This window comes from Juglans regia, chromosome 7 (assembly GCF_001411555.2).
Source record: "Juglans regia cultivar Chandler chromosome 7, Walnut 2.0, whole genome shotgun sequence".
NCBI classification, from domain to species: domain Eukaryota; kingdom Viridiplantae; phylum Streptophyta; class Magnoliopsida; order Fagales; family Juglandaceae; genus Juglans; species Juglans regia.
In genome coordinates, this window is record NC_049907.1 from 4,337,548 (window position 1) to 4,364,244 (window position 26,697).

The following is a 26,697-nucleotide window of genomic DNA, read 5'->3' on the forward strand; positions in this document are numbered from 1 at the left end:
AGTTAGAGAGAGAGAGAGTTAGAGAGAGAGAGAGAGTTAGAGTGAGAGAGAGTTGAGTTAGAGAGTGAGAGAGAGGTGAGTTTTGGTAAGATAATATTTTTATTTCTTGTCTTTATTTAAATTTTATGATATTTATAGAATGTGTTTTTGTTATAGAATATTTCTAATAAGTTTGTGTTGTATTTTTTTGAAGGATTGCTTGTTTTGGGAAGTTTGAAGATTTTGATTTGTAAGAGGATATTGTGAGTGCTAGGTATATTTCTAAACTTTATCAATATGTTGTTGTGATTTGATGCTTACTTTTTATCATATTGTGATTATTGTTTGTATAGTTTGTAAATAGTTTGTGAGTTATTCTAAATATGTTGTGATATAAATTTGAAATATTGTGTTTATTATTAAAAATATATTGTCATTAGGCTTTGTTAATACATGTTTATTGCTTATTCAAGTTTAGAAATATGTTAATACATGTGGCATGTTATTTTGTGAATATATTGTGAGTTATCACTTTTATATGTTGTGATATGGATTTGATATATTGTGATAATAGTATTTAAGTATGATAATTAAATATTTATAATAATAATTAATATATAAGTAATAACAAGCATAAAAGTAACTCTTTAAGAATTATAATAATTAAAATTATTGTATAACCATTGAAATTTAAGTATGATAATTAAATATTTATAATAATAATTAATATATAAGTAATAACAAGCATAAAAGTAACTCTTTAAGAATTATAATAATTAAAATTATTGTATAACCTTTGAAATTTAAGTATGATAATTAAATATTTATAATAATAATTAATATATAAGTAATAACAAGCATAAAAGTAACTCTTTAAGAATTATAATAATTAAAATTATTGTATAACCTTTGAAATTTAAGTACGATAATTAAATATTTATAATAATAATTAATATATAAGTAATAACAAGCATAAAAGTAACTCTTTAAGAATTATAATAATTAAAATTATAGTATAACCTTTGAAATTAAGTATAACAATTAAAATTATACTTTAAGAATAATGATCTTGTACACAACGAGGGAATATAATCTTGAAGAAATGTTGAAATTTCAATTTAATTGCTTGACTGTCATAGTCTCTTCGGCCTTGAGAGTTGTCAAGGTCGGACAGTTTGTGACGGTTAAGTAATTAGACTAAAATTTAAACATTTCTTCAAGATTATTCTCTCTCGTTGTGTACAAGACACGAAACGTAGGGTCACATAATCTTCCATCCCTCTTTAGTTTAACAATATAACACTACTTGAAGGTGACATTGTTAATTTAAACAACATGGAGATATTGTTGTATGATGGAGAGGGTATTAACTTGTTTGTTGACCTCGGTGCACTCGAGTTGCTCCCCTTGTGTAGAGATGATGTCCCACCCGTACATCTCGACCCGTCTGTATTAAATGATCATTCAATTCAAGTCAGTTTGGAGGAAGATGAAGAAGACGAGTCAGAAGATGAATACGAATCAGAATCCGGGCATGAGGTGGATAATGATGATGAAGATGTTATTGATGGAGATTCTGAAACAACTATGGAAAATTCATCTGAAGAGTAAAAGTACTAAATATTTTATTTATATAGGTGACTATAAAATATCTTAAATTTTCATAATTTCTTCTAATTAATTTTCTTTGATATAATTAATTATTTTAAAGAATGCCGCCAAAACGACAACGAAGAAATGTGCCTCCGCCAAGTCCAAGTCCTGAATCCATTGAGGACTCCCCACTCGAGGAATCCGTTCCTGAAGATCAAGCTAACACAGAAGAGAACAACAGCCAGTCGACACCTACCAGTAAGGAATAATTATATATATAGTTAATAATTTTTTCTCAATAACTATATAATTATAATTATAGTATATCTATTATTATCATGTAGTTGATGCATCTGCACGTCGCGGTCGTGGCTATACACGTGGAATCTCTCTTGAAAAAAATAGAAGGCACGGTAAACTGAAGGTCACAATTCCTGATAATTCCACTGGAGGAGTGGATGATAGTGCAGCAGCGCTTTCCTCCTATATTGGCACAGTAGTTCGAGCTTATGCTCCATTTTATGTGCGCTCATGGCGAGATGTTCCGAATGAGATTAAGGAGCACATTCGAAGTCGTGTGCTGGTGAGTTTACTTTTCAGTACATTTTTTTCACTTAGATTAATCTATTATATTTTTTACCTGATTCCCTTGTTAGGATGAATTCGACCTCGACTTTAGCCGTAGCGAGGATTTGAGAACCGTGAATGAGTTGATGGCTACACTATTCCGACGTCACAAAGGACGATGTCATGACCACTTCAAGAAGTTTGAGACGTTGGAAGAGGCTGCGCAGTCTCCTTTTCAGCAGATGAAGTTAGATGATTGGAGAAAGTGTTGTGATCTTTTCGCATCTCCAGATTATCAGGTATTTTACATTTATATCTTTAAATTATTTACATTCATATTCGTTTTATACATTATATGTATACATATTACAATTAACATTTTTAATATATTTTGTAGCACTTGAGTTCTACAAATGCACAGAATAGATCCGTTCTGACTGTCCACCATCGTGCCGGTTCAAGGTCATTCCACCGTCTTGCTGAAAAAATGGTAATTAAAAAATTATAGAATTTATTTATTTTCCTGATATTCTTTCTGATAAGTACTAACATTATCTTTTTAAAATTGCTAATATTGTCGCTTTGTTAGAAACGTGATGATCCTGAAAACTTTTCCCTCGTTCATGTCTATGCTGCTGCTCACACTAATGAGCATAGTGAGTGGATGGATCCTGTCGCTGCAGATAATTATGTAAGCAGTGTTAATTTTGTTAAATAAATTTTTTATAGAACATTTTAATAGTTTATTTCTTATTTCTATTTCTTTTAATACGTTACTAATTATTTACGATCATTACCTTTTAAATTGCAGAACAAAATGTTGGAGATGCAGTCGACTTCTGCGGAATCCTCTCCTAGTGACATAGACATATTCACCCAAGTGCTCGGGCCGCAGTCTAGTATGGCAAGAGGTTTGGGACGATCTATCAAGCATAAATGTTCATCCTCCTCAACCTCATCGGCTTCACAAATTAATAATCTTACAGCAGATTTAGAAGCTGCACGGCGTGAGAATGAGTATATGAGGTCGAGACAGCAAGAGTTAGAGTCTCTCTTAGAACGACAGTCTCATTTAGAGACGCGTTTGCAGGACCAACAGAGAGACCAGGAGGAAAGAATACGCAGTGAAGTGCAAGAGCAAGTGCAACGAGAGATGATGGTGCAAATGGAGCGTGTTATGTCGTTGCAACAGAATCCCCGTGGGCGAGGGAAAAAGAAGAAATAAATTTTATCAATATTTCTGACTAGTTTTAATATCTAATTTTGTACTTTTATAAGACATTGTTACTTCTTAATTGGGTATGTAATATGATACTATTGGTATTTTGTTTTTAAATTTTATGAAATTAGTATTTCTGATCTGTACGTTCGAATGTAAATAAAAATCGTTCGAACGTTGGTTCACACTGTACCAAACGTTCGAACGTAAATACAATTGAATCGTTCGAACGTTAAACCGACTAACGTTCGACCAAAGAACTTGCATTCGGACGCTCCTTCGTTTACATTCGAAATAACGTCCGAACATTAAACGCGCTACGTTTGAACATTTACGTTTACGTTCGAACAAATATTCGAACGTTTATTGTAATTAACGTTCGGACGCATTAACATGCGAACGTAAATATGATACGTTCGAACGATATACAACAAACGTCAACTTCTCTCATTCGAACGCCAATCGGGTCGGGTATAACGTCCGAACGTTTAATTGTACGTCCGAACGTGATTTTCTGTGACAGTTCATAACCGTCACAAAAAAGGAACGTTCGAACGTTGTACCGAACGGAACACTTCCAACCGTCACTAAAAATATTTTTTGTGACGGTTGAACAGTAAACCGTCACCAAATGTTTTCTTTACGTGACGGTCATGGTGACGGTTTCAAACCGTCACCAAATATGTTTAGTGACGGTTTGCCATTTTTTTGTGACAGTTTCCTCTGTCACAAAATACACATTCTGTTGTAGTGACACCTTTTCGCTGCTCGTTAATTATGACATGCAATTGTTGATTTCACTTTTTTCTAGTGGAGAAAACACTGGACTCATGACCCCATTTCGAAAATTTCGTTTTCAAATAGAAAAATGATAGAAATATAATTATTTTTATAAATTTTTATATAATTATATTTTAAATTAAGAATATTTTTATAAAATTAACATCACTTTACATAAATATTCTTAATTTAAAACATAATTATAAAAAGAATTGTACTTTAAAAAAACTCAAATCCAAAGAATGGCAGAAAAAAGAAAAACGCCTTTCGAAATCCTGTCATTAATCAATTATGATAATTGTTGCCTTGACCTGTTCTAAGGGAAGAAACCACCGAAATGGCAACATCGGGGCAGTTGTTTGCTGCTTTCATTTCATTTGTTTCTAGTGTACAAGCTTATCTCTAAATTAACAAATTTTATTTTTTATGAGTCCACAAAAATGAAAAATAAATACGGATAAATTTAATTCATTTAAAATGTTGTTTAGATGTTGAACTGAGTTGAGTTAATTTGAAATGATAAAATATTATTAGAATATTATTTTTTAATATTATTATTATTTTAGAATTTGAAAAAGTTGAATTATGTATTATATTTTATATTGAGATTTGAAAAAATTATAATAATAAATTGAGATGAATTAAGAACCAAACTCACCTAACACTGTCGAATTTTTAATATTTTGGAAAAGTTAGTTTCGTAGTTTAAAAGAAGGATGGTTCTACTGGGACCGATGGTCCCAATCGATGGTGAACCGATGCAGTGTATTTTCAAAGTTTTTTTTTTTTTTTCCCATTTCTTTGAAGTATTTTTTTTTTGCATTTTTAAATACTTTTTTTTATAAAAAATATCTAAATTAAATAATATTTACTTTCTTAATTATTAAGTAAAAAAAAAAAATAAAAAAATTAAAAAAAAAATCTAAAAACAAAATTAAAAACAAAATCATCGGTCAAACCATTGGTAAACTATCGGTTCAATAAGCATTTCCCTTAAAAGAAATGATTAAATAACGACATTGACGGGCCAACCTAATCTTAATTTAACGACAGATGACTGCTAATAGCCACCCATATTGACTTCATGAGCAATGATTGACTTCACTTCCCTTGTATTAGACTATTAGTAGCTTAACACCGGCCTGTTTTCATCTTCACTACTGTCATCATTTCACGCTTCTTCATAAACATTCTCCTCGTTCTATCTCCTGCACTCATGGTGCTCATAGGAAATCTGTTTCCTCTAATGCTATTGGGTTTTCTGTTTGTGCAGTACTCATGCATGTTTCAATTGATCCAATCTTTTAGCAATTTTACTGACCAATCTGCTCTCATTGCCTTTCAATCTCGAATCAGTTCTAGTCCAAATGAAACCCTCTTGGCCACTAACTGGTCCACCGCACCAAACTCGATCTGCAATTGGATTGGGGTCTCCTGCAGTCGACGTAGGCAAAGAGTCACTGCTTTGGACCTTTCCAACATGGGTCTCCATGGCACAATTTCTCCTCATATTGGTAACCTCTCATTCCTAGTCTCACTTGATCTTTCTAACAACAGCTTCTTTGGTTTTATTCCGCATGAGATCAGTTGTCTGCCTCGCTTGAGAATACTCTTGTTGTATTTCAACCAATTGGAAGGAAGCATCCCTCCTACTATTCATAATTGTAGAAAGCTTCGCGTGGTAAGTTTTGATACGAACCGTCTTATTGGTGTAATTCCATCGTCCCTCAGCAATTTGTCAACTTTAGAGTTCTTGAATTTGGGGCACAATAGTCTCACTGGTCCACTTCCTTTAGTCATCTTCAACATATCTTCTCTAAACATATTTTCTGTTACATCTAATTACATCTTGGGAGCTCTTCCGAATAATCTTTGTAGCCACTGTCCCAATCTTAGAGGACTTCATTTCTCGTATAACAAATTTGGCGGTCAACTTCATTCGCAATTTAATAATTGTGGGGAGCTTTCAATTTTATCTTTGTCATCCAATACATTTGATGGGAGTATTTCAAAAGCTCTAATTGGCAATTTACCTGCAAAGCTTGAAATCCTATATCTTGGAAGTAACAGTTTCACTGGTATCATACCTTCTACCATATGTAATTTGTCGAGGTTGCAAGAATTCGGAATTGAGCATAACCACATCCAAGGAAGCATTCCGACTGATTTGTGGCAACTTCAGAAGTTAACTACTTTGTATTTGGGAGCGAATAACTTCAAAGGGGTAGTACCTCAAAAAGTCTTCAACCTCTCTTCTTTAAAACTTATCTCCTTCCAGGCAAATTCCCTATCTGGATATCTTCCATCACTAGATTCAGGGCAATCTTGCCCTAATCTTGAAATACTCGCACTTGCTAAAAACAAACTCAGTGGTCATATTCCATCCTATCTTTCGAATTGTTCCAAGCTCATCACAGTAGACTTTTCTATAAACTTATTCTCCGGACCAATTCCCAAAAGTCTTGGAAACTTGAAGTACCTCCAACAACTTTTTTTGAATGCAAATCAGCTAATAGGCCTTGAGGCTACAGATCAAGAGACCAATTTCATTTCATCTTTATCCAATTGTAGATCTTTTAGATATTTAGATGTAGGCTACAATCCATTGGATATAAAAATTCCAGACTCCATTCAAAACTTTTCGACTTCCTTTCAAATCTTTCTTGCAAACAATTGTCAAATAAGGGGTCATATTCCCATGGGAATGGGTTTTTTGAAAGGCTTAATCTGGCTTGATTTGAGAGATAACAATCTTACTGGGAATATCCCTTTCACATTTGGTGGATTAGAAAGATTACAAAGATTGCATCTTTACAATAACAGGATTGAAGGATTGATTCCACAAGAGATATGCCAATTAAGAAATTTGGGAGAGCTGGATCTCTCAATCAACAAAATCTCTGGAGTCATCCCAAATTGCATTTCAAACCTCAGTCTACTAGTACAGCTAAACTTGAGTTCTAATAGACTCGAATCATCAATACCATTAAATATATGGAGCCTCGAAAATCTATTGTTCTTGGATCTGTCATCGAATACCCTTGGTGAACATTTGTCTTCAAACATGAGAAAATTGGACACTCTCGAATATTTGAATTTGTCAAGAAATGAAATTTCCGGAGAAATTCCAAGCATCATTGGAGCATTTGAAAGCCTGAGGTATCTTGACTTTTCAAACAACTCCTTTCAAGGAGGCATTCCGCAATCTTTTGGTAACTTAAAAGGGTTAGATCTCTTAGATCTTTCTTACAACAATCTTTCTGGTGCAATTCCTAAATCCCTTGAGGTACTTCCATTTCTCAAATACTTGAATTTATCTTTCAACAAGCTAGTAGGAGAGATTCCGTCTGTTGGTCCTTTTGTAAATTTCACGGCAGAATCATTTTCAGAAAATAGTGCACTTTGTGGGAATCAAATTTTTGGAGTTCCACCTTGTCCAACGATTCCTACATACCAACAATCAAAGATGAAAAGTATTTTGATCAAATGTATTCTTCCTGTGATTGCGACAATCATAACCTTGATAATGCTGGTTTATTTGCTAAGAAGGCTTCAGAAAAGTAACATACCGACTTCACTTAATGCATTGCCTGCATTGGAACATAGAATGATATCATATCAAGAGCTTTGCCAAGGGACAAACAACTTTTGTGAAAGCAACTTGCTTGGAGTTGGAGGTTTTGGCTCTGTGTACAAAGGAATACTTTTTGACAGGACAATTGTTGCAATAAAAGTTTTAAGTTTGCAATTGTCGGGTGCTTTCAAAAGTTTTGATGCAGAATGCAAGGTGTTACGTACAATTCGACATAGAAATCTTATTAAAGTCATAACTACATGCACTAATCCCGAGTTTAGAGCATTGGTGCTGGAATACATGTCGAACGGCAACCTTGAAAAATGGTTATACTCTCATAACTACTGCTTGGATCTTCTACAGAGAATAAATATTTTGGTTGATGTTGCGTCAGCCTTAGACTATCTCCACCACGGTCAATCAGAATCTATATTGCATTGTGATTTGAAGCCTACAAATATCCTTTTGGATGAGTTCATGATTGCACATGTGAGCGATTTTGGCATTGCAAAGATTTTAGTCAAAAATAAAGACGCAACACACACCAAAACTCTTGGTACCATTGGCTACATTGCACCAGGTACGTACGTACACGAGTTTACCCTAATTGTTTAATTATCAAAAGGCTAAATAATAGTTTGCTAATCTTACAATTTTTTTGTAACAACATGCGTGACAACTTTCCTCATCTTAGCTAGTCTTATAGTCCATAAGCTCATACGAATAGGAACCTAACAAATTCATACGACTTGAGTCCAACAAATCTAACAATATATGTTTTCATAAGGTAGTTTTGGTCAAACACCACCGAGTATGCTATGAAGAATTCAGGTTTAGCCCTATGTGCAATTTTTTTTAGAAATAAACCCATGTGGGGTGCTTAAGTTATGTGTTCCCTATTTCTAATAAACAAATACCAAGGCGATAAATCTAAGTATCCCATATCACAGAGACTGTTTGACCATAATTCCCTTTTAATAAAAGAACAGTGAATTTAAAAATATAGAACATCAGAGTATCAAAGAAACCATAAATATTAAACCAAGATCTACGAAAGCAAGTAAAATAATGAACACGGATTTTGGTTATTTTGAAGAATTTTCTTTTTAAAAGGAAAAATAGAAAACTATTGTAGGTGCTCAATCACTGCTTATAAATCCACTGGAGAATAGAAATCTTACAAGAAATTTAAGATGCATGTCATAAAACATTTGCAAACTCAAACGGTACCAAAGTAAATTGTGTTATATGCATCATATAGTAATGATGATCGAGTTTCAATTTTAGGATTGTAGATGCATTTACGATTCTCTTTTTAGGATAATATATTAAAATATATATCACAAAGACTACAAAATACTATCTATAGTAGAAGGGGAAACAATTAGGGAAATATTATTGATGTAAACAATTAATTGGTCTAATCCCACTATTTAAAAATACTATCTTTGTTTTTGGATGGCACATGTGAATTATTAATTAATTACGTCATTTTATTAAGACACAAGCTGCTAACTTAAATGCCTTCTTGACAATTTGTGAGTATTTTTAGAATATGGATTTGAAGGGAAGGTATCCATCAAAACAGATGTCTACAGCTATGGCATAACATTGTTGGAGATGATCACGAGGAAGAAACCCACCGACGACATGTTCGTTGGAGACTTTACTTTGAGGCAGTTGGTAAATGCATCCATTCCTGATAGAATGATGGAAGTTGTGGATGAAGGTTTACTAAGAATAGAAGATGGAAGAGACACCATTGCCTTGCAAAATATTCTTTTGTCAATCTTGGACTTAGGCTTGAGGTGTTCTGAAGAATTACCAGATACAAGAATGGATATCAAAGACGTGTTTGTCAAGCTTAATAAAATCAAGTCGACTTTCTTTTAGAACAGGAATAAGGTCACTAGACATACTTGACCTTAATTTGTTTCGCATGTTTATGTCTTTTTAATCTAATGAAGTAATTATGAGTGGTATGTATGTAACATGTTTCTATCAACATTTATGCTTAAAGTAATGGCTTGAGACTCTACTCTTCTTCCATCTCCTTACACTTTTCATTGAGCTCATTTCCTTTATTACCCTACGTAAATCCCGGCCAAAAGGTGTATGTACAACCAACATTCTTTTGTTTCACAACCAAATTGAATGAGAATATTGACTATTGATCAATTTCTTATGTCCAAGTGACAGAGCAAAAAATAGAGACAGAGAAGACCGACTTGAGAAGAATGAGAAATGGTCCTTTTATTCAAAGAATCAAAGTCTGTCAAAGTTCTTTTATTGGGAGATTGTTAGGGATTGTGTTGTTATATGCACAATTTGCAGAGAAAAAGGTAGAACCATTACCTATTCCAGATCCTGTTTGGCTAAGAAGATATATGTGCATCCAGCATATACGCAGAGATGAGATTCTCAATTTGTCAAAATCTAATGCATCCACACCCACACTAACAAAATCCATCTACCTTAAGAGCATTGGCATTGGTTCATCAAAATCATCACTAAGATTTAGCTAAAAGTACACATTTTACACAAAACTAAAACTCTTCAAGATATAACCCCAAGTTGGATTAACCAAAATGATAATATAAAATTATTTTTCAATAATAATATTTTTGAAAACATTTATAACAAAAACCATGAAGGTGCAAAACAAAGCGCCTCGGCCTTCATCCCTAAGAAAGAATACCGAATAATCAGTAGTAGCAAAATAGTGGCTAAAAAATGACTTATCGTATTCTTTTCCAAACTATATATTTTTTTTCTTGGATTAATTCTTTTCTACCCTATGTTCTGCAATATAAAATAAATCAACATGATTACAACTTATATCAGGCTCCAGTATGTTTTGAGGAAAAACCAAGAAAATTTCCAGCTCTTTACTCTATTCTGATATATAAAGAGTACCTTGCAGCACAATAGGGTTGACATCTCACATGTTTATATCTTAAGCTAGGAACTGCATTTTTAACTTCTATTCAAACAATCATTGTTACTCATTCTCCATGGATTCAAGATCTTACTTCAAACTCTAAATTTTTAGAAGTATTTAAAGAAATCCAAATGACCAAATTTAGAAATACACACTCACAGGGCTAGGTTCAGTAAACGTGTTCATGGCCGGACTCCCTGGGTGTCTGGATAGCAAGGTACAAGACTTTAAGCCGGAAATTTTTGATTTGTGTTGTGGATGTGTTCAAGAGAGGCGAGTATGAAAAACAAGAAGCACACGGAGACAAGAGGAAACCAACAGAACACGGGAACCAGCAAGGAAACGGAAGCACACATTTCTGGACACCGGATTGGAGACAAAATGGTGAAGAGGGAAGCTTAGCGTGACAAAGAGAAAAGGGGGAAGAAACAGAGTAGCTTGGGCCAAAGAAAGAGATATTTCGACGGAAAGAGTTTTTGGATAATATTTTGCAATAAAATACGGTTTTGGTTGATGAACATTAACTCGTCAAATATAACTTCTACTTCTATTTTTTTTTTTTAAATAGGGAAAAATTCCCTCAATGTATTAAGAGCCGTAGCTTAAAGTGGAGGAAAACCAATATTACATAACAAACCAATAGCCTAAAACAAAACCATCAACATTAAAAAACCACTAGAGATTTATGGCCTAAAACTATTCAGTCCCGCCTTATCAATCCGAACAATCCCCCTCAATAATCTTGGCAAATCCTATCACCTACATAACAAATGGACCTCCCTTCCTCACCTTGTCTTACAAGAAAATCCGCCGCTTGGTTCCCTTCTTGAAACTGATGACCCACCATGTAATTAACACCATGTAGCTCTTTGAGTAAGTCATCCCAAAAATCCCACAAATACCATATCGAACATCGGCCCTGGATGAGCCAATCCACTAGTAATTTAGAGTCATCTCAATGATCACATTGAAAAAATTAAGTGTTTTACACAAAACTACACCTTCTCAAATGGCTCTTAACTCAACTTCATTATTGGTACCAAAACAAAAATGAGCGAAGAAAGCCAGGACCCTGTCTAAATTATCTTGTATCACTCCCCCACCTATGCTGCTCCCCGAGTTCTCACGACAACTCCCATAACAATTTAATTTGACCCAGCTAGCAGGGGGTCTCTTCCAAGCAACCAAACGATGTCGACGGAACATTTGGACTAGTTGAGGCACACTCAGGTTGCAAAGGATTTGCCCATCATGCGAGGACAGAGGACCTGATGTCGTAAGGTCACCTGCAATCATATGAGTCCAGTATTTCACCAACCACCAAACATTCTCAACTGAATCATGCACCCCTTCCATATGCACCCTGCACCTTCTTGTCCATAACCTCCAAGTTATCAAACAAGGGATTAGACCAATCAACGTTCCTCTGAAAGTGGACCTCTTTTCAAGCCGACATTCTCGCCCACCAGGATGTCAAACGCAAGTAAGGAATTCCCAGTTCGGAACTGGCTTTTTCCCATACACGGAGTGCAAACTCACCCCCACTCAATACATGGTCAATGGTTTCTAGGTTATTAGCAGTGCAACAATCACAGCACGACTCCATTGAAACACCCCTGCTTTGCACCCTGTCATCCACCACTAGAGCTCGAAATCTAGCTTTACAAACACACAAAGACACTTTTTTCGAAAGCAATTTATTCCTTATCCACTCATGCCATTGTAATGGTTCCCCTCTCAGCCGAACCACTTCCCAAGCACTAGCCAAAGAGAAGGCACCATCCATGGAAGGTTTCCAAATAAAAACATCTGACCCTGCTTTTCCCATCGAAATATTTTGAACAATCTCAGCTGTCATTTCTGCTCCCCCCATATCCACCAACCGATCATAATCCCATGTATTGTTGGACCAACAATCTTTTATTTGCAACAAATTATTTTGAATGTCATCCACTTGAACTGAAAGAGGACCTGAGGGAAGCCATCTATCAAACCAAAACGATGCATTTCCACCTCTCACCAAAACGTGCATGTTCTCCATGACTTCAGGTAAAACCGATAGAATTGATTTCCAAAATCTAGATCTCGATGAATTTGAAGAGGCTAGAACAAGATGTTTGGACTTCAAATATTTAGCACGGAAGAAATGAATCCACAAAATTTTCATCAGCATAATTCTCCAAGCAAACGTCATATGCAACGAGCGTTGAATTTCAAAGAGGTCCCTCAGCCCCAAACCTCCCTCTTTCATCGGTTTACACAGTTTCGGCCAAGCTCTCCATTTCATCCTGTGAATACCATTGACATCTCCCCAAAAGAAACTAGATAAAATGGAATTTATCTGTTGAGTAGTAACCGACGACACCTTAAGAATCGAGAGGAAATGAATAGTCATACTCAAAAGTACATGGCGCAACAAAATCAGCCGTCCTCCTTAGCTCATAGTCTCACATGAGTAGTGGCTTTAGCTAATCCAATGCAGCAGATTTAGCAAAAAAAGTGAACCATATTTTTGACTTGACCGGTGCTCTAACTGTAGGACTGGAAGGGCTTAAACTCTGAAGGGATTGTTTGATTTTGGCGATGTCTGCCTCTGGATTCTTTTGATTTTGGAGAGACAAAAACGCCATTTTTGTGCAGCTACTGTGCACTGAACGTATAAAACATTCAGGAAATATATGGCATTGTTTTAGGATCTTCTTCATTAGAATGCTGCTACCGGCATGAGACAATGCCAATTTCTTTTACACAACGTGTTGGCAGTTTTTTTTTTTTTCCTGTTTTTTAAAACTCAATTGGGGATCTCTTTCTTTTTCTCAAATAAATTACTTTTTTCCTTCATTTTGAGAATTGTCCATATCGCCCCGACACAGGTAAGGCCCAATTCAAGGCCCAAGCCCAATATTTATATAGAAACATTCTTTCTTGTTACGTTTAATTGACAAGTGTACAAACTACTAGGACAAAAGAAAGAGGAAAGCTCCTTCCCTCTTCTCTAGTTTCTACGGCCAAGTCTTGGAGTACTCAAATCCTCATCTACGAGAGGAGCGTGAAAGAAAGAAGATAAAAGAAGATAATTTTGGGTTCATCGTCGATGGCTCGCCGACAAATTTTAACGGAGATGGGATATGAGTTCACTATAATGGTATGGTCATATTTATTATAGATTGATAATACACTTTGAATTATATCAATCTATAATAATATTAGTGAAAAAAATCTTTCTTTATCTGGGATGGAGCCTGTTAGAATATTTAATGAACTGAATAAATTTATTCTTCCATATATTGTAAACTTGAGCATGGTTACAAAGCAGTTTCCTATGTTTTGATCCTGTCTATTAATTTATTATTCCTTCCATTCAGTTAAGTAATCGATAAATTGAGTTGATTTAACAGAGCTTCACAAGATTAACCGGTCTTGTGAATTAGAGTGCAGACATAGATGAGAAAGTTCTTAGGAGGGAAAAGCCAGCGGATTTGGTAATGGCTCTAGCTGAAGCGAAGGTATATTTAATTGTTAGCTCTCTCTAGCTGTTGAACCTCTAGGAATTGGAGCTCAATGTTAATTGTATGCATCTGTGTGTAGTTACCCTGTGGTTGTATAATTTGAACTCCTTTCCCTGTAATTTCGTTTACATATATTAAAGTTTTCAGCCCCCATAAATTATCATGGTAACGTCATTTGTTCCCCATCTTTCTGTGATTTTGGGTACATTATTTGTGTTATATACTTGTATGATGATTTTCTTCTTAGGTAGATGCCATTGTATCCAGGCTCAAAAGTACCGCTCAATTTGAGGTGGACGCTCATTCAACATTGTTGATAACTGCAGATACCGTATGCCTTGATTCCCCTTTAGTTACTACCTTTTTGATAATTTAACTGATTTTAGCATAAACTAGATCCTTCTACTTTCTCTCAGGTAATACCTGAACAACTGGTTTTCTTATTTTTCTGTGCCTTGATTGCCCATAAGTGACAGCTGTAGTAATTGATGAATCTATATCCTTTTAAGAGCCGAATGGGGACCAGGTCTTTTGATACCTACATACTTGAGTTGCAATGCAGTTGAACTTGCGCTGAGCATGCTTTATAAATTACTTGATACCACACGTATTATATGAGATGGCTCTGTAAGATGAGTATGGGAAAAAGATATGTTCCGAGCCGATTCTCCCTGTCTTGTTCATGCAGTTTGTCTAAATTGCCAAATTTTATTGGTTTTTCATCAATAATCTTCTTGATAAGTTTTAATCATAAATCCTACTTCTAACTGCCCATTGTTTTTCAAAAACAATTAAAACTTTAAGGGGTTATAATCACCTTATAAAGTTTATCTGGTGGACAATCTTCTCTAAAACCATCGAGAAAAGGCGTCCAAGTTACAAGAATCTATAATAATCCAGGCAATGGATTTTTCCTCGATCCCATGCAAGATTGACACTTCTTTTGAACATATTTTTTCATATCTAATCTACACACAACCTGCTGGGTTTATGGCTGGCATAATCATCTCGTTCCTCACAACATATACATCATTTGCCGTTTATGTTTATGAAGATGCCCCTTACTATTTATAGAGCCTCTTTGGCTTCTGTATTTTTGGCATGTAGAGATCATTCAAGGTTATTTCTTACTGCTCCATCTAATTGATTTTGAGGTGGTGGTGTATGAAGGGATAATCAGAGAAAAACCATCCAGCAAGTAAGAAGCACGGGAGTTTATCCAAGGTTTGCTTAATGCTCTTCACTCTCACCATTTCTCATTCAAAAGTTGAGCTGGATTTGATGGTCACATCCCTGTGGGTTGCAGGATATTCTGATGGTCAAGCAGAGGTGGTAGGATCTGTTCTTGTAACCAATCTTAAGACAGGAAAAAGAAAAGGTGGATGGGACAGAGCCGAGGTAATGGTTTCTGGCACTTTTAGTCGGATATGCTCTTCCTGATGAGTGAATATTACACGATTTTAAGCCCACCTAATCTCAGGAAATGTTAAAAATGTATTTATCTACGTATGAAAAGGTTATTGCTGCTGTTTTACCTCATATCTCCTTTTCTTTACTCAGTTTCTGTCGGATTCACCTGGGTTTTTGTTATTGTAAAAAATTCCGTTAATGTTTTGCATATGGAGATCTAAATTTAGCATGTCTATTCACTTCCCTTTAGAAGTAACCATGTAAATTAGCTTTGGAAAATTAATATTTTTCTGCATGGTGATATAGTTTATTTTTATAACATACCAGATGAGGTCATTGATAGCCTGGTAAAATTCTTAAGATCCATATTCTCTTTGCTATTTGATATTTTTTGCCAGGAATCTTTCTTTACAAATATTGTTTATTAACTTCTTCCTTGACTTCTTTGTTGACGAACAAGCTGCCTTCAGATCAACGAGGGATTTACACTCAATGTTGCTGGAGGTTTGATGCTGGAACATCCAATGACATTGCCTTTTGTGGAAGCAGTGGTCAGCAGAGCTTCCTGTCTCTCTCTCTCTATAAGTATCTCACATACACACATGCCCACACTTTGGAGGAGCTAGTTTTAGGCACCACACTATTGTGCATGGCACCCAGACTATTCAAGTATTTCTGACACTTGAGCCACTCCAAAGAACTCGCCTGGGTAGTGATCCACATCCCCAGTTAAAACCTTCTTCCTTATGCTTCATCAATGAGTTCTAAAATTCTGCTTTATATTTCTGGTGTTCTAACAAACAGAGTTTCTGCCACACTCTCTCTATCAGGCATTGGCATGTTAACTCTTAACCATTGTTGTTAATTTGGACCATATTATGGTTTTGTTTGGTCTATCAAGGGGGCTGAACTGATTTGCATTTCTTCCTGAGTCGATTATAACATGTGAAAGGTACAATACATTAAATAATTTTTCTTGTCACTTGCTAGGAGTTGTTGCCTTCCTCCAATTCCTGTGACATAAGCTCTGGTTTGATATTTGGCAGGTGGGGACAACTGATACCGTTATGGGACTTCCTAAAGCTCTCACAGAAAAATGCATACTCGAAGCCCTATAGATGTAGTGGCCATAGATTCAACCAGCATTTCAAAGTGGTCTTCAAACCCTGTTCTGATACAAAACTACAGATTGTTTGGTCATCAATTTTAATTACTGTTGGAAGGCTTCATTTCTGGCGAGTGGCTGAATCGCCACAAAAACCGCACTTTTCCCAACATAAATTCAGCACTGATAATACAATACAAATGTCACAAAATGTCCACCAAATGTTCTAGTGGGTAATACTAATACCCACCAATACCTCTCGTGATAATTGCTTCTATTCCCACGAGCATAAACGAAAATGGACATGCTTTTGCGACAAGCTTCATCGGCTCTTGCTGTGAGATGTGTCGTGGGAAAACATAGGTATTGGTCACGAATTAAATCTTTCGTGGGTTATAATACTTTTTGAAGTGAATTATACGCCACAAGCTTCCCACAACAAAATTTTGTGGGAATAGGATTTTTCCCACAAAAAAGCCGCTTTTTGTCATGAAGTTGCTTCCTGGGAAAATACAGTATTTCTTGTAGTGAGAAATGGACACCACCAGGAGAAAATGGTTTCAAAGCTAACTGGGATGCAGCTTGCGATATCAAATAAAGGAAAATAGGGATAGGAGTCATAATTAGAGATGAGAAGGGGGAAGTTATAGCAGCTTATAGTGGATTAAGAAGCAATGTGGAGTAGACAGATACAGCAGAGTGCTTTGCACTAAGAAAGGCCATGGAGCTATGCAGTGACTTGAGTCTCAACAAAGTGACATTTGAAGGGGATGCTCAGAACATTGTAAAAGCAGTAAATAATTCAAATGAAGATCTATCCTACCATGGAAGCATCATTGAAGATTCAAAGTTATTTTTAATTGCTTGGTCCAATTGGACAGTGCAGTGTACAAATAGAAAAACAAATGTAGTTGCTCGCAACTTGGCTAAGGTAGCTATAAAGTTAAATGTAGAGAAAGTATGGTTAGAAAAGGTACCAGTCTTCATTTCACATGTCAAGAGAAAACACAAGTACACATATTTCATGGGGTTATTCAAAATAAAAATAATAAAATTATAAAAAAGTCCAGAAATAATACACAATGCACAATTTGGCAAAAGAGATGCTTAAGGATATCAAATTAATCTCAAAATTCTAATCCACTAATTTGCTTTTTGAGTGTGTTTTGGAGTCAATGGAGTCAATCACCACGGGCGCACATCACACGCGTACGGCGTTTAAAAGCGTGCATGACTCCACTAGCTAATGACTCCGAGTACCACGTCATACGGCTCCAAAATTCTAATCCACTAATTTGCTTTCTCGAGTGACTTGACTGTGTTTTGGAGTCAATCACCACGCGGGGCGGCGCACATTACACGCGTACGAGAATATTAACAACGAAAATGATATACCCACGGGCGCACATCACACGCTTCGGCGTACAAGAATATTAACATTAATGGAGTCAATTACTAAACATTTCAAGTTTTATTATTTATCATCTTCACATTCTACACATTATATTTATTTTTATTTTTATTTTTAATTTTATTTAATTTTATTTTTCTTAAACTAATTGAATTTTTCTACTCATTATTTATACATCACACATTTGATAAGAGAAAAAAATAAAAATAAAAATAAAAATAAAAATAGATATAATGTGTGGTGTGTGAAAATGATAAATAAAACTTTTCATTATAATAACAATATATAACTAGTCAGTAGTGATAGGGTTACTATTATTTTACTATTCATTTACTACTTATAGTGTATTTATTTATTTTTTATAATTTTCTTTTATAATTTTCTTTTAAGTATTTTATTCACATCCTTAATCATTAAGAAAAAAATTAAAAAATATATAATTTTACTAATATTCACTTTTTTAACCATTAAGTAAAATAAAAAATTAAAATAAATATATTAAATACAAAAAACATAGTAAATAAGTAATAGGATAATAGTAAGCCTATCATTTTTCATAATTAGCCCCATGTGGATCGATTCTTTTGCACATGAAAACAGACTACATGTTGACCGGAGTGGAATGTGGCCTAACAAGTCACCTTTACCTACTCATAATTCAGTAAATTATAAAAAGGCAAAGTTACATATTTTAAAACGAGGGTATTTATATAAAGTTACATTGCTTTTGTAAATTATTTCAAATCTCAATACTGTTTTTGTTTTTGGTAACATAAATTTATGAAGGAGTTGGTTCTTCTTAGAGTGGGGATAAATAAACATGGATCGAGTGAGTTTTGCAGTATTTATTATTGTTAGCTAGTGTGAGTCTCTCAATTAAACTAGAACATTAAATAATTAATACGCGGTATATATCTATGGTGAACCTATTTTATATACGCGGTATTGATCATCTTGTTCTTTTTCTCTAATCCTTTAAGTTGGAGCAAAAAATCTTCATCCCACTGTGTACCTATCCGACTAATTATCATGATTAATGCTTTACAAGGAATGCCCAATCTAAAAAGATTTTATAAAAATAAAATTATAAATTGATGTGGCTGCCGTAGTATATCAAATTGTAAAATTCTTTTTATAGTAATACCGACATTTTATATCGAGTCATATCAATTTCTAAGTTTATTTTTAAAAAATTATTTTATAAATATATCACTTCTCTAATTAGAAAATGGAAAAATGAAAATAATTTTAATAAGGTTATCATCTTCACTACTTCATTTCATGCATCTTCATAAACATTCTCCTAATTCTCTCTCCTGCACTCTAATTCTCTCTCCAGCACTCATGGTGCTCATAGGAAATATGTTCCCTCTATTGCTATTGAGTTTTCTGTTTGTGCAGTACTCATGCATGTTTCAGTTGATCCAATCTTTAAGCAATTTTACTGACCAATCTGCTCTCCTTGCCTTCAAATCTCGAATTAGCTCTAGTCCAAATGAAACCCTCTTGGCTACCAACTGGTCTGCACCAAACTCGATCTGCAATTGGATTGGGGTCTCCTGCAGTCGACGTAGGCAAAGAGTCACCGCTTTGGACCTTTCAAACATGGGTCTCCATGGCACCATTTCTCCTTATATTGGTAACCTCTCCTTCCTAGTCTCACTTCATCTTTCTAACAACAGCTTCTATAGTTTTATTCCGCATGAGATCAGTCGTCTACATCGCTTGAGAATACTCTTGTTGGCATCCAACCAATTGGAAGGAAACATCCCTCCAACTATTCATAATTGTCGAAAGCTTCGCAAGGTATATTTTAACAAGAACCGTCTTATTGGTGCAATTCCATCGTCCCTCGCAATTTGTCAACGTTGGAGTTCTTGAATTTGGACTACAATAGGCTCAATGGTCCACTTCCTTTAGTCATCTTTAACCTATCTTCTCTAAACAGCTTTGGTGTTACGTCTAATCACATCTTGGGAGCTCTTCCGAATGATCTTTGTAGCTACTGTCCCAATCTTAGAGGACTTTATTTCTCGTATAACAAATTTGGCGGTCAGCTCCATTCGCAATTTAATAATTGTGGGGAGCTTGCAGTTTTATCTTTGGCATATAATACATTTGAGGGGAGTATTTCAAAAGCTCTAATTGGAAATTTACAAAACCTTGAAGGCCTATATCTTGGAGGTAACAGTTTCACTGGTATCATACCTTCTACCATATGTAATTTGTCGAGGTTGCAAGAATTCAAAATTGAGGATAACCACATCCAAGGAAGCATTTCAACTGATTTGTGGCATCTTCCAAAATTAACTACTTTGATTTTTGGAACGAATAACTTCAAAGGGTCAGTACCTCAAAAAGTCTTCAACCTTTCTTCTTTACAACTTATCGACTTCCAGGAAAATTTCCTCTCTGGATATCTTCCATCACTAGATTCAGGGCAATATTCTTGCCCTAATCTTGAAGAAATTATACTTGGTGGCAACAAACTCAGTGGTCATATCCCATCCTATCTTTCGAATTGTTCCAAGCTCATCACAGTAGACTTTGCTGAAAACTTGTTCTCCGGACCACTTCCTAAAAGTCTTGGAAACTTAAAGTACCTCCAACATCTTTCTTTGGGTGTAAATCAGCTAATAGACCAGGAGGCTACAGATCAAGAGCCCAATTTCATTTCATCTTTATCCAATTGTAGATTTTTGAAAGTTTTAGAATTAAGCTCTAATCCAATGGATATAATAATTCCAGATTCCATTCAAAACTTTTCGGCTTCCTTTCAAACATTTCATGCAGAGAGTTGCCAAATTAGGGGTCATATTCCTATGGGAATGGGTTTTTTGAAAGGCTTGATCTGGCTTGGTTTGGGAGGTAGCAATTTGACTGGAAATATCCCCTTCACATTCGGTGGTTTAGAAAGATTACAAAGATTGCATCTTTACAATAACATGATTGAAGGATTGATTCGAGAAGAGATATGCCAATTAAGGAATTTGGGAGAGTTGGATCTCTCAAACAATAGAATCTCTGGAGTCATCCCAAATTGCATTTCAAACCTCAGTCTTCTAATAAGTCTATATTTGAATTCTAATAGACTCGAATCATCAATACCATTAAATTTATGGGGCCTCGAAAATCTGTTGTTCCTGAATTTGTCATCGAATTCCCTTGGCGGACATTTGTCTTCGAACATGACAAAATTGGACACTCTCGAATATCTGGATTTGTCAAGAAATGAAATTACTGGAGAAATTCCAAGTATCATTGGAGCATTTGAAAGCCTTAGTCATCTTGACTTTTCAAACAACTCCTTTCAAGGAGGCATTCCGCAATCTTTTGGTAACTTAAAAGGGTTAGATCTCTTAGATCTTTCTTACAACAATCTTTCTGGTGCAATTCCTAAATCCCTTGAGGCACTTCCATATCTCAAATACTTGAATTTATCTTTCAACAAGCTAGTAGGAGAGATTCCATCTGGTGGTCATTTTGTGAACTTCACGGCGGAATCATTTTCAGGAAATAGTGCACTTTGTGGGAATCCAATTTTGGGAGTTCCACCTTATCCAATGATTCCTACCTACCAACAATCAAAGATGAAAAGTATTTTGATCAAATGTATTCTTCCTGTGATTGTGTCAATTATAATTGTGGTAATGTTGGTTTATTTGCTGAGAAGACTTCGAAAAAGTAACATGGAGATACCGACTTCACTTAATGCATTTCTTGCATTGGAACATAGAATGATATCATATCAAGAGCTTTGCCAAGGGACAAACAATTTTTGTGAAAGCAACTTGCTTGGAGTTGGAGGTTTTGGCTCTGTGTACAAAGGAATACTTTTTGATAGGACAATTGTTGCAATAAAAGTTCTAAGTTTGCAATTGTCGGGTGCTTTCAAAAGTTTTGATGTAGAATGCAAGGTGTTACGTACAATTCGACATAGAAATCTTGTCAAGGTCATAACTACATGCACTAATCCCGAGTTTAGAGCGTTGGTGCTGGAATACATGTCAAACGGCAACCTTGAAAAATGGTTATACTCTCATAACTACTGCTTGGATCTTCTACAGAGAATAAATATTTTGGTTGATGTTGCGTCAGCCTTAGACTATCTCCACCACGGTCAATCAGAATCTATATTGCATTGTGATTTGAAGCCTACAAATATCCTTTTGGATGAGGGCATGGTTGCACATGTGGGCGATTTTGGCATTGCAAAGATTTTAGTCGAAAACAAAGATACAACACACACCAAAACTCTTGGTACCATTGGCTACATCGCACCAGGTACATAGCCACATGAATTTACCATGCTTTTTTAATTATCAAAAGGATAAATAATAGGATGCTGATTACAAATTTTTTGTAACAACTTGCTTAGCAATTTTCCGCATCTTAGCTAGTCTTATAGTCGATAAACTCATATGAAGATGAACATATGACATGAATCCCAAACAAATCTGACAAGGTGAATATATTTTTTTATAAGGTAGTTTTGGTCAAACACCACCTAGTATGATATGAAGAACTCAGGTTTAGCTCTGTTGCAATTTTTTTAGAAATAAACCCATGTGGGATGCTTTTATATTAGAAAGAGGATGCTCTGTCAATTTTTCCATCCATAATTAATATTACAAAAAGCATATCGCCCAATCAGTGACTAGCGGCTCGCTTTGGTTTCCATGTGATCGGTGGCTCAATTCTGGCCATCTCACAACCATAAAAGTGGCCTTCAAGATTTTCTTAACATTTTTTTAAATATAAGATATTTTTTACTTACAAAAATTTAATTTCCTTTTGTAAAACAATCAAACTAAAGTTTTTTATTTAAAAAAATTAAAGTCTATATGTCATGATTAACTATTGTAGGTGCTCAATCACTGCTTATAAATCCCCTGGAGAATAGAAATCTTACAAGCAATTTAAGATGTCATAAAACATTTGCAAACTCAAACACCAAATTGAACTCTATGATTTACCCAGTACTCGATCTCTATCTACAAATTGATATAGTTATAGAACTCTGTAATTCTTCTATGGTTTCTCTCACGAACGACCTCATTTGATCTATTAGAACTTCAATAACATTATTAATATACTCACTTGCACACTAATGAACTCACTAACTCTTGACGGACAAGATGATGAAAAGATTAAAATAGGTGAAGTTAGGGATGAAATTAGAATTATAAGTTAGGTTAGAATAAATGGTTCAATTGAAAACTTTTAGAAATACCATTAAAAAAGTAATACAATAAAAGAAATAAAGTGAGTAGAAGTATAAGAAAGAAAAATAAATAAATTTTTAAAATTTCATGCTTCCAATAATTTTGGAAATTTAACGTGCATTTAAGCTTTTCATATGTTGCAATTAAACAAAAGAGACTTAAACAAGGTAACGAGTTATATACGAATTATAAATAAATGATAATTATATGCAAAGGATAAACTTTGTCTTGGGTTTTCTAAATAATATATAACAATAAACTAGATTAAAAGTTTTTAAGTAGCATATGAATTACATACTGCGTAGCTACCCAGTCAAACGTGAGTTTTTTCATTAAATATATTTCATTCAACTAACTATAAATTTTAAAAGAAAAATAATATAATATTAAATTATAATTTTCTTCAAATTAAATATTTTGAAAAAAATTACTAGAGACCAAAAGCTAATTTAATGATACAAAAATGGCTCACTTAAGAATTAATTATGGACAATATACACCACTTAGTTTTTTACAAGAGACTGGTCATGACTCATGATATTATAAACTTATATGAGCAAAATTATCGTAAGTTGAGAAAACGGCTTAGCTTTCAATGCTTAACATGTGAGAAAGTGTTCTCTCATCCATAAAAAATTAATATGCATTTATGAAAATAATGCCTGAGACCTTCAAAAAATCGTGGGGGCCGAATTGATAAGGGCTGGTTTGGTTATACAAAATTAAATTATCTCATCTCATTTTATATAATTATTATAATTTTTTCAAATTCTAATACAAAATATAACAAACAATTCAAATTTTTTAAATTTCAAAATAAAAATAATATTATAACAATATTTTATTCAACTCTTAATAAAATATATAATCTCATCCCATCTCATCTGAACTGCATAACCAAACTCACAATGACTTGAAATTTTTATTCAATTTGAAAGCAAACTCGTTTCAAAGTATTGTTATTCAAATATGCCAATTCGTAACTTTTATAAAAAAACTCAAAAAGAAATACTTGCATTAAAGTAAATCTTGTTATATGCATCATATATATAGTAGTGAGTTTCACTTTTATGATTGTAGATGCATTAATTTACGATTCTCTGTTTTGGATGATATATCTATATATATAAAGTCAAGAATTAATTGGTCCAATCCCATTATTTACTTAATAAGCCAGGATGTTATGTTTTGGTTTGCCTTCTGTAAGATTTATATGTATTTACTTATACGCATATGAGTAGTATATATACACTGATCAAGACACGTGAATTATTACTTAATTACATCATTTTATTAAGACACAAGTTGCTAACTTAAATGCCTTCTTGACAATTTGAGTATTTTTAGAATATGGATTTGAAGGGAAGGTATCCATCAAAACTGATGTCTACAGCTATGGCATAACATTGTTGGAGATGATCGCGAGGAAGAAACCCACCGACGACATGTTTGCAGGAGACTTTACTTTGAGGCAGTTGGTAAATGCATCCATTCTTGATAGAATGATGGAAGTTGTGGATGAAGGTTTACTAAGAATAGAAGATGGAAGAGACACCATTGCCTTACAAAGTATTCTTTCATCAATCTTTGACTTAGGCTTGAGGTGTTCTGAAGAATTACCAAATACAAGAATGGATATCAAAGACGTGCTTGTCAAGCTTAATAAAATCAAGTCGACTTTCTTTGAGAACAGGAACAGGGTTACTAGACATACTTGACCTTAATTTGTTTCGCATGTTTTATGTCTTTTTAATATCATGAAGTACTTATGAGAGGTGTGTAACATGTTTGTGTCAATATTCAGGCTTAAAAAAATGATTTGAGACTCTACTCTTCTTCCATCTCCGTACACTTTTTATTGAGCTCATTTCCTTAATTATTACCCTATGTAAATCCTGGCCAGAAGGTGCACAACAAGCATTCTTCTGTTACTCTTAATTACCAACATTCATTTGCTTGTGAAACTTCTTTAACCAGGAGAACTGTCTTCAGATGGGTTGAAACTTGAAAGCGGTAATCTTTATGCTACCTTCTACTTCTTGTTTAATTCTAAAATTCTCAATGAACCAAACAAAGAAAAGGAATTGAATTCGAAAAGAGTTTCAGAGAAGATAGCAGAGGAAATGAACTCTGTTCTTTGAAATCAACTGTATAAACTCTGTTAGGACTTGGGAGGTTATCGGTTTAGCTCTTGTACACTAAAAAACTCTGTTCTTTGAAATCAACTTTATAAATTGTGGCATTTGTTAACAAGAAGTGTTTCCTCACATCTCTCCCACTGTCCCCATTTTCTTTTAAATGTTAAAAGAACAAAGAGAGAAAAATATAAAGCACACTGCACAAACAATGCAGAGAAAATTCACTTCTACTAGTTTGAGAATGAAAACTAATTCATGTGATTACCTAACACTAGCCTAATCCCCAATTAATAGTTTCTTACCAATTCATTTAAAGCAATGGGTTTGTCCTCGATCCCATGCAAGATTGACACTTCCTTTTGAACACATTTTTTCATATCTAATCTACATACTGTTGGGGAAATCTGTGGACTGCTCGGGCTTGGCATGGACTTCAGCACATACAACCTGCTGGGTTTTGGCATGTAGAGATCATTCAAGGTTATTTCTTACTGCTCCATCTAATTGATTTTGAGGTGGTGGTGTATGAAGGGATAATCAGAGAAAAACCATCCAGCAAGGAAGAAGCGCGGGAGTTTCTCAAAGGTTTGCTTAATGCGCTTCACTCTCACCATTTCTCATTCAAAATTTGAGCTGGATTTGATGGTCACATCCCTGTGGGTTGCAGGATATTCTGGCGGTGAAGCAGAGGTTGAAGGATCTGTTCTTGTAACCAATCTTAAGACTGGAAAAAGAAGAGGTGGATGGGACAGAGTCGAGGTAATGGTTTTTGGCACTTTTATTTGTATGTGCTCTTTCTGATGAGTGAATATTACATGATTTTAAGCCCACCTAATCTCAGGACATGTTAAAAATGTATTTATCTACATATGAAAGGGGTATTGCTGCTGTTTAACATCATATCTCCTTTTACTCTGTTTCTGTCGGATCCACCTGGGTCTTTGTTATTGTAATAAATTCCGATAATGTTTTGCATATGGAGATCTAAATTTTAGCATGTCCATTCACTTCCCTTTAGAAGTAACCATGTAAATTAGCTTTGGAAAATTAATATTTTTCTGCATGGTGATATACATTTATTTTTATAACATACCAGATGAGGTCATTGATAGCCTGGTAAAATTCTTAAGATCCATATTCTCTTTGCTATTTGATATTTTTTGCCAGGAATCTTTCTTTTCAAATACTGTTTATTAACTTCTTCCTTGACTTCTTCGTTGACGAACGAGCTGCCCTCAGATCAACG

General features: G+C 34.5%; 1 protein-coding gene, 1 long non-coding RNA gene and 1 pseudogene across 2 annotated transcripts; 2 read left to right on the forward strand and 1 right to left on the reverse strand.

Annotated features, from left to right (window-relative positions):
* The first annotated feature begins 5,300 nt into the window (after positions 1-5,300).
* On the forward strand, positions 5,301-9,738 carry LOC108980271 (receptor kinase-like protein Xa21). The gene is made up of 2 exons (XM_018951131.2): positions 5,301-8,292; positions 9,265-9,738. The coding sequence occupies exons 1-2, from the start codon at positions 5,355-5,357 to the stop codon at positions 9,603-9,605; spliced, it is 3,279 nt and encodes a 1,092-aa protein (XP_018806676.1). The 5' UTR covers positions 5,301-5,354; the 3' UTR covers positions 9,606-9,738.
* A 548-nt stretch (positions 9,739-10,286) lies between these two features.
* On the reverse strand, positions 10,287-11,126 carry LOC108980275. The gene is made up of 2 exons (XR_001994358.1): positions 10,813-11,126; positions 10,287-10,396 (listed from the first exon to the last, which is right to left on the reverse strand). It is a non-coding gene; the product is annotated as an uncharacterized LOC108980275 (long non-coding RNA).
* A 2,498-nt stretch (positions 11,127-13,624) lies between these two features.
* LOC108980279 overlaps positions 13,625-26,697 on the forward strand; it is a 144,952-nt pseudogene continuing 131,879 nt past the window's right edge.

Coding starts and splice junctions, on each gene's coding strand:
- LOC108980271 (XM_018951131.2), top strand. CDS start 5,355: ATGGTGCTCATAGGAAATCTGTTTCCTCTAATGCTATTGGGTTTTCTG. Junction 8,293..9,264: donor CATTGGCTACATTGCACCAG/GTACGTACGTAC, acceptor GAGTATTTTTAG/AATATGGATTTGAAGGGAAG.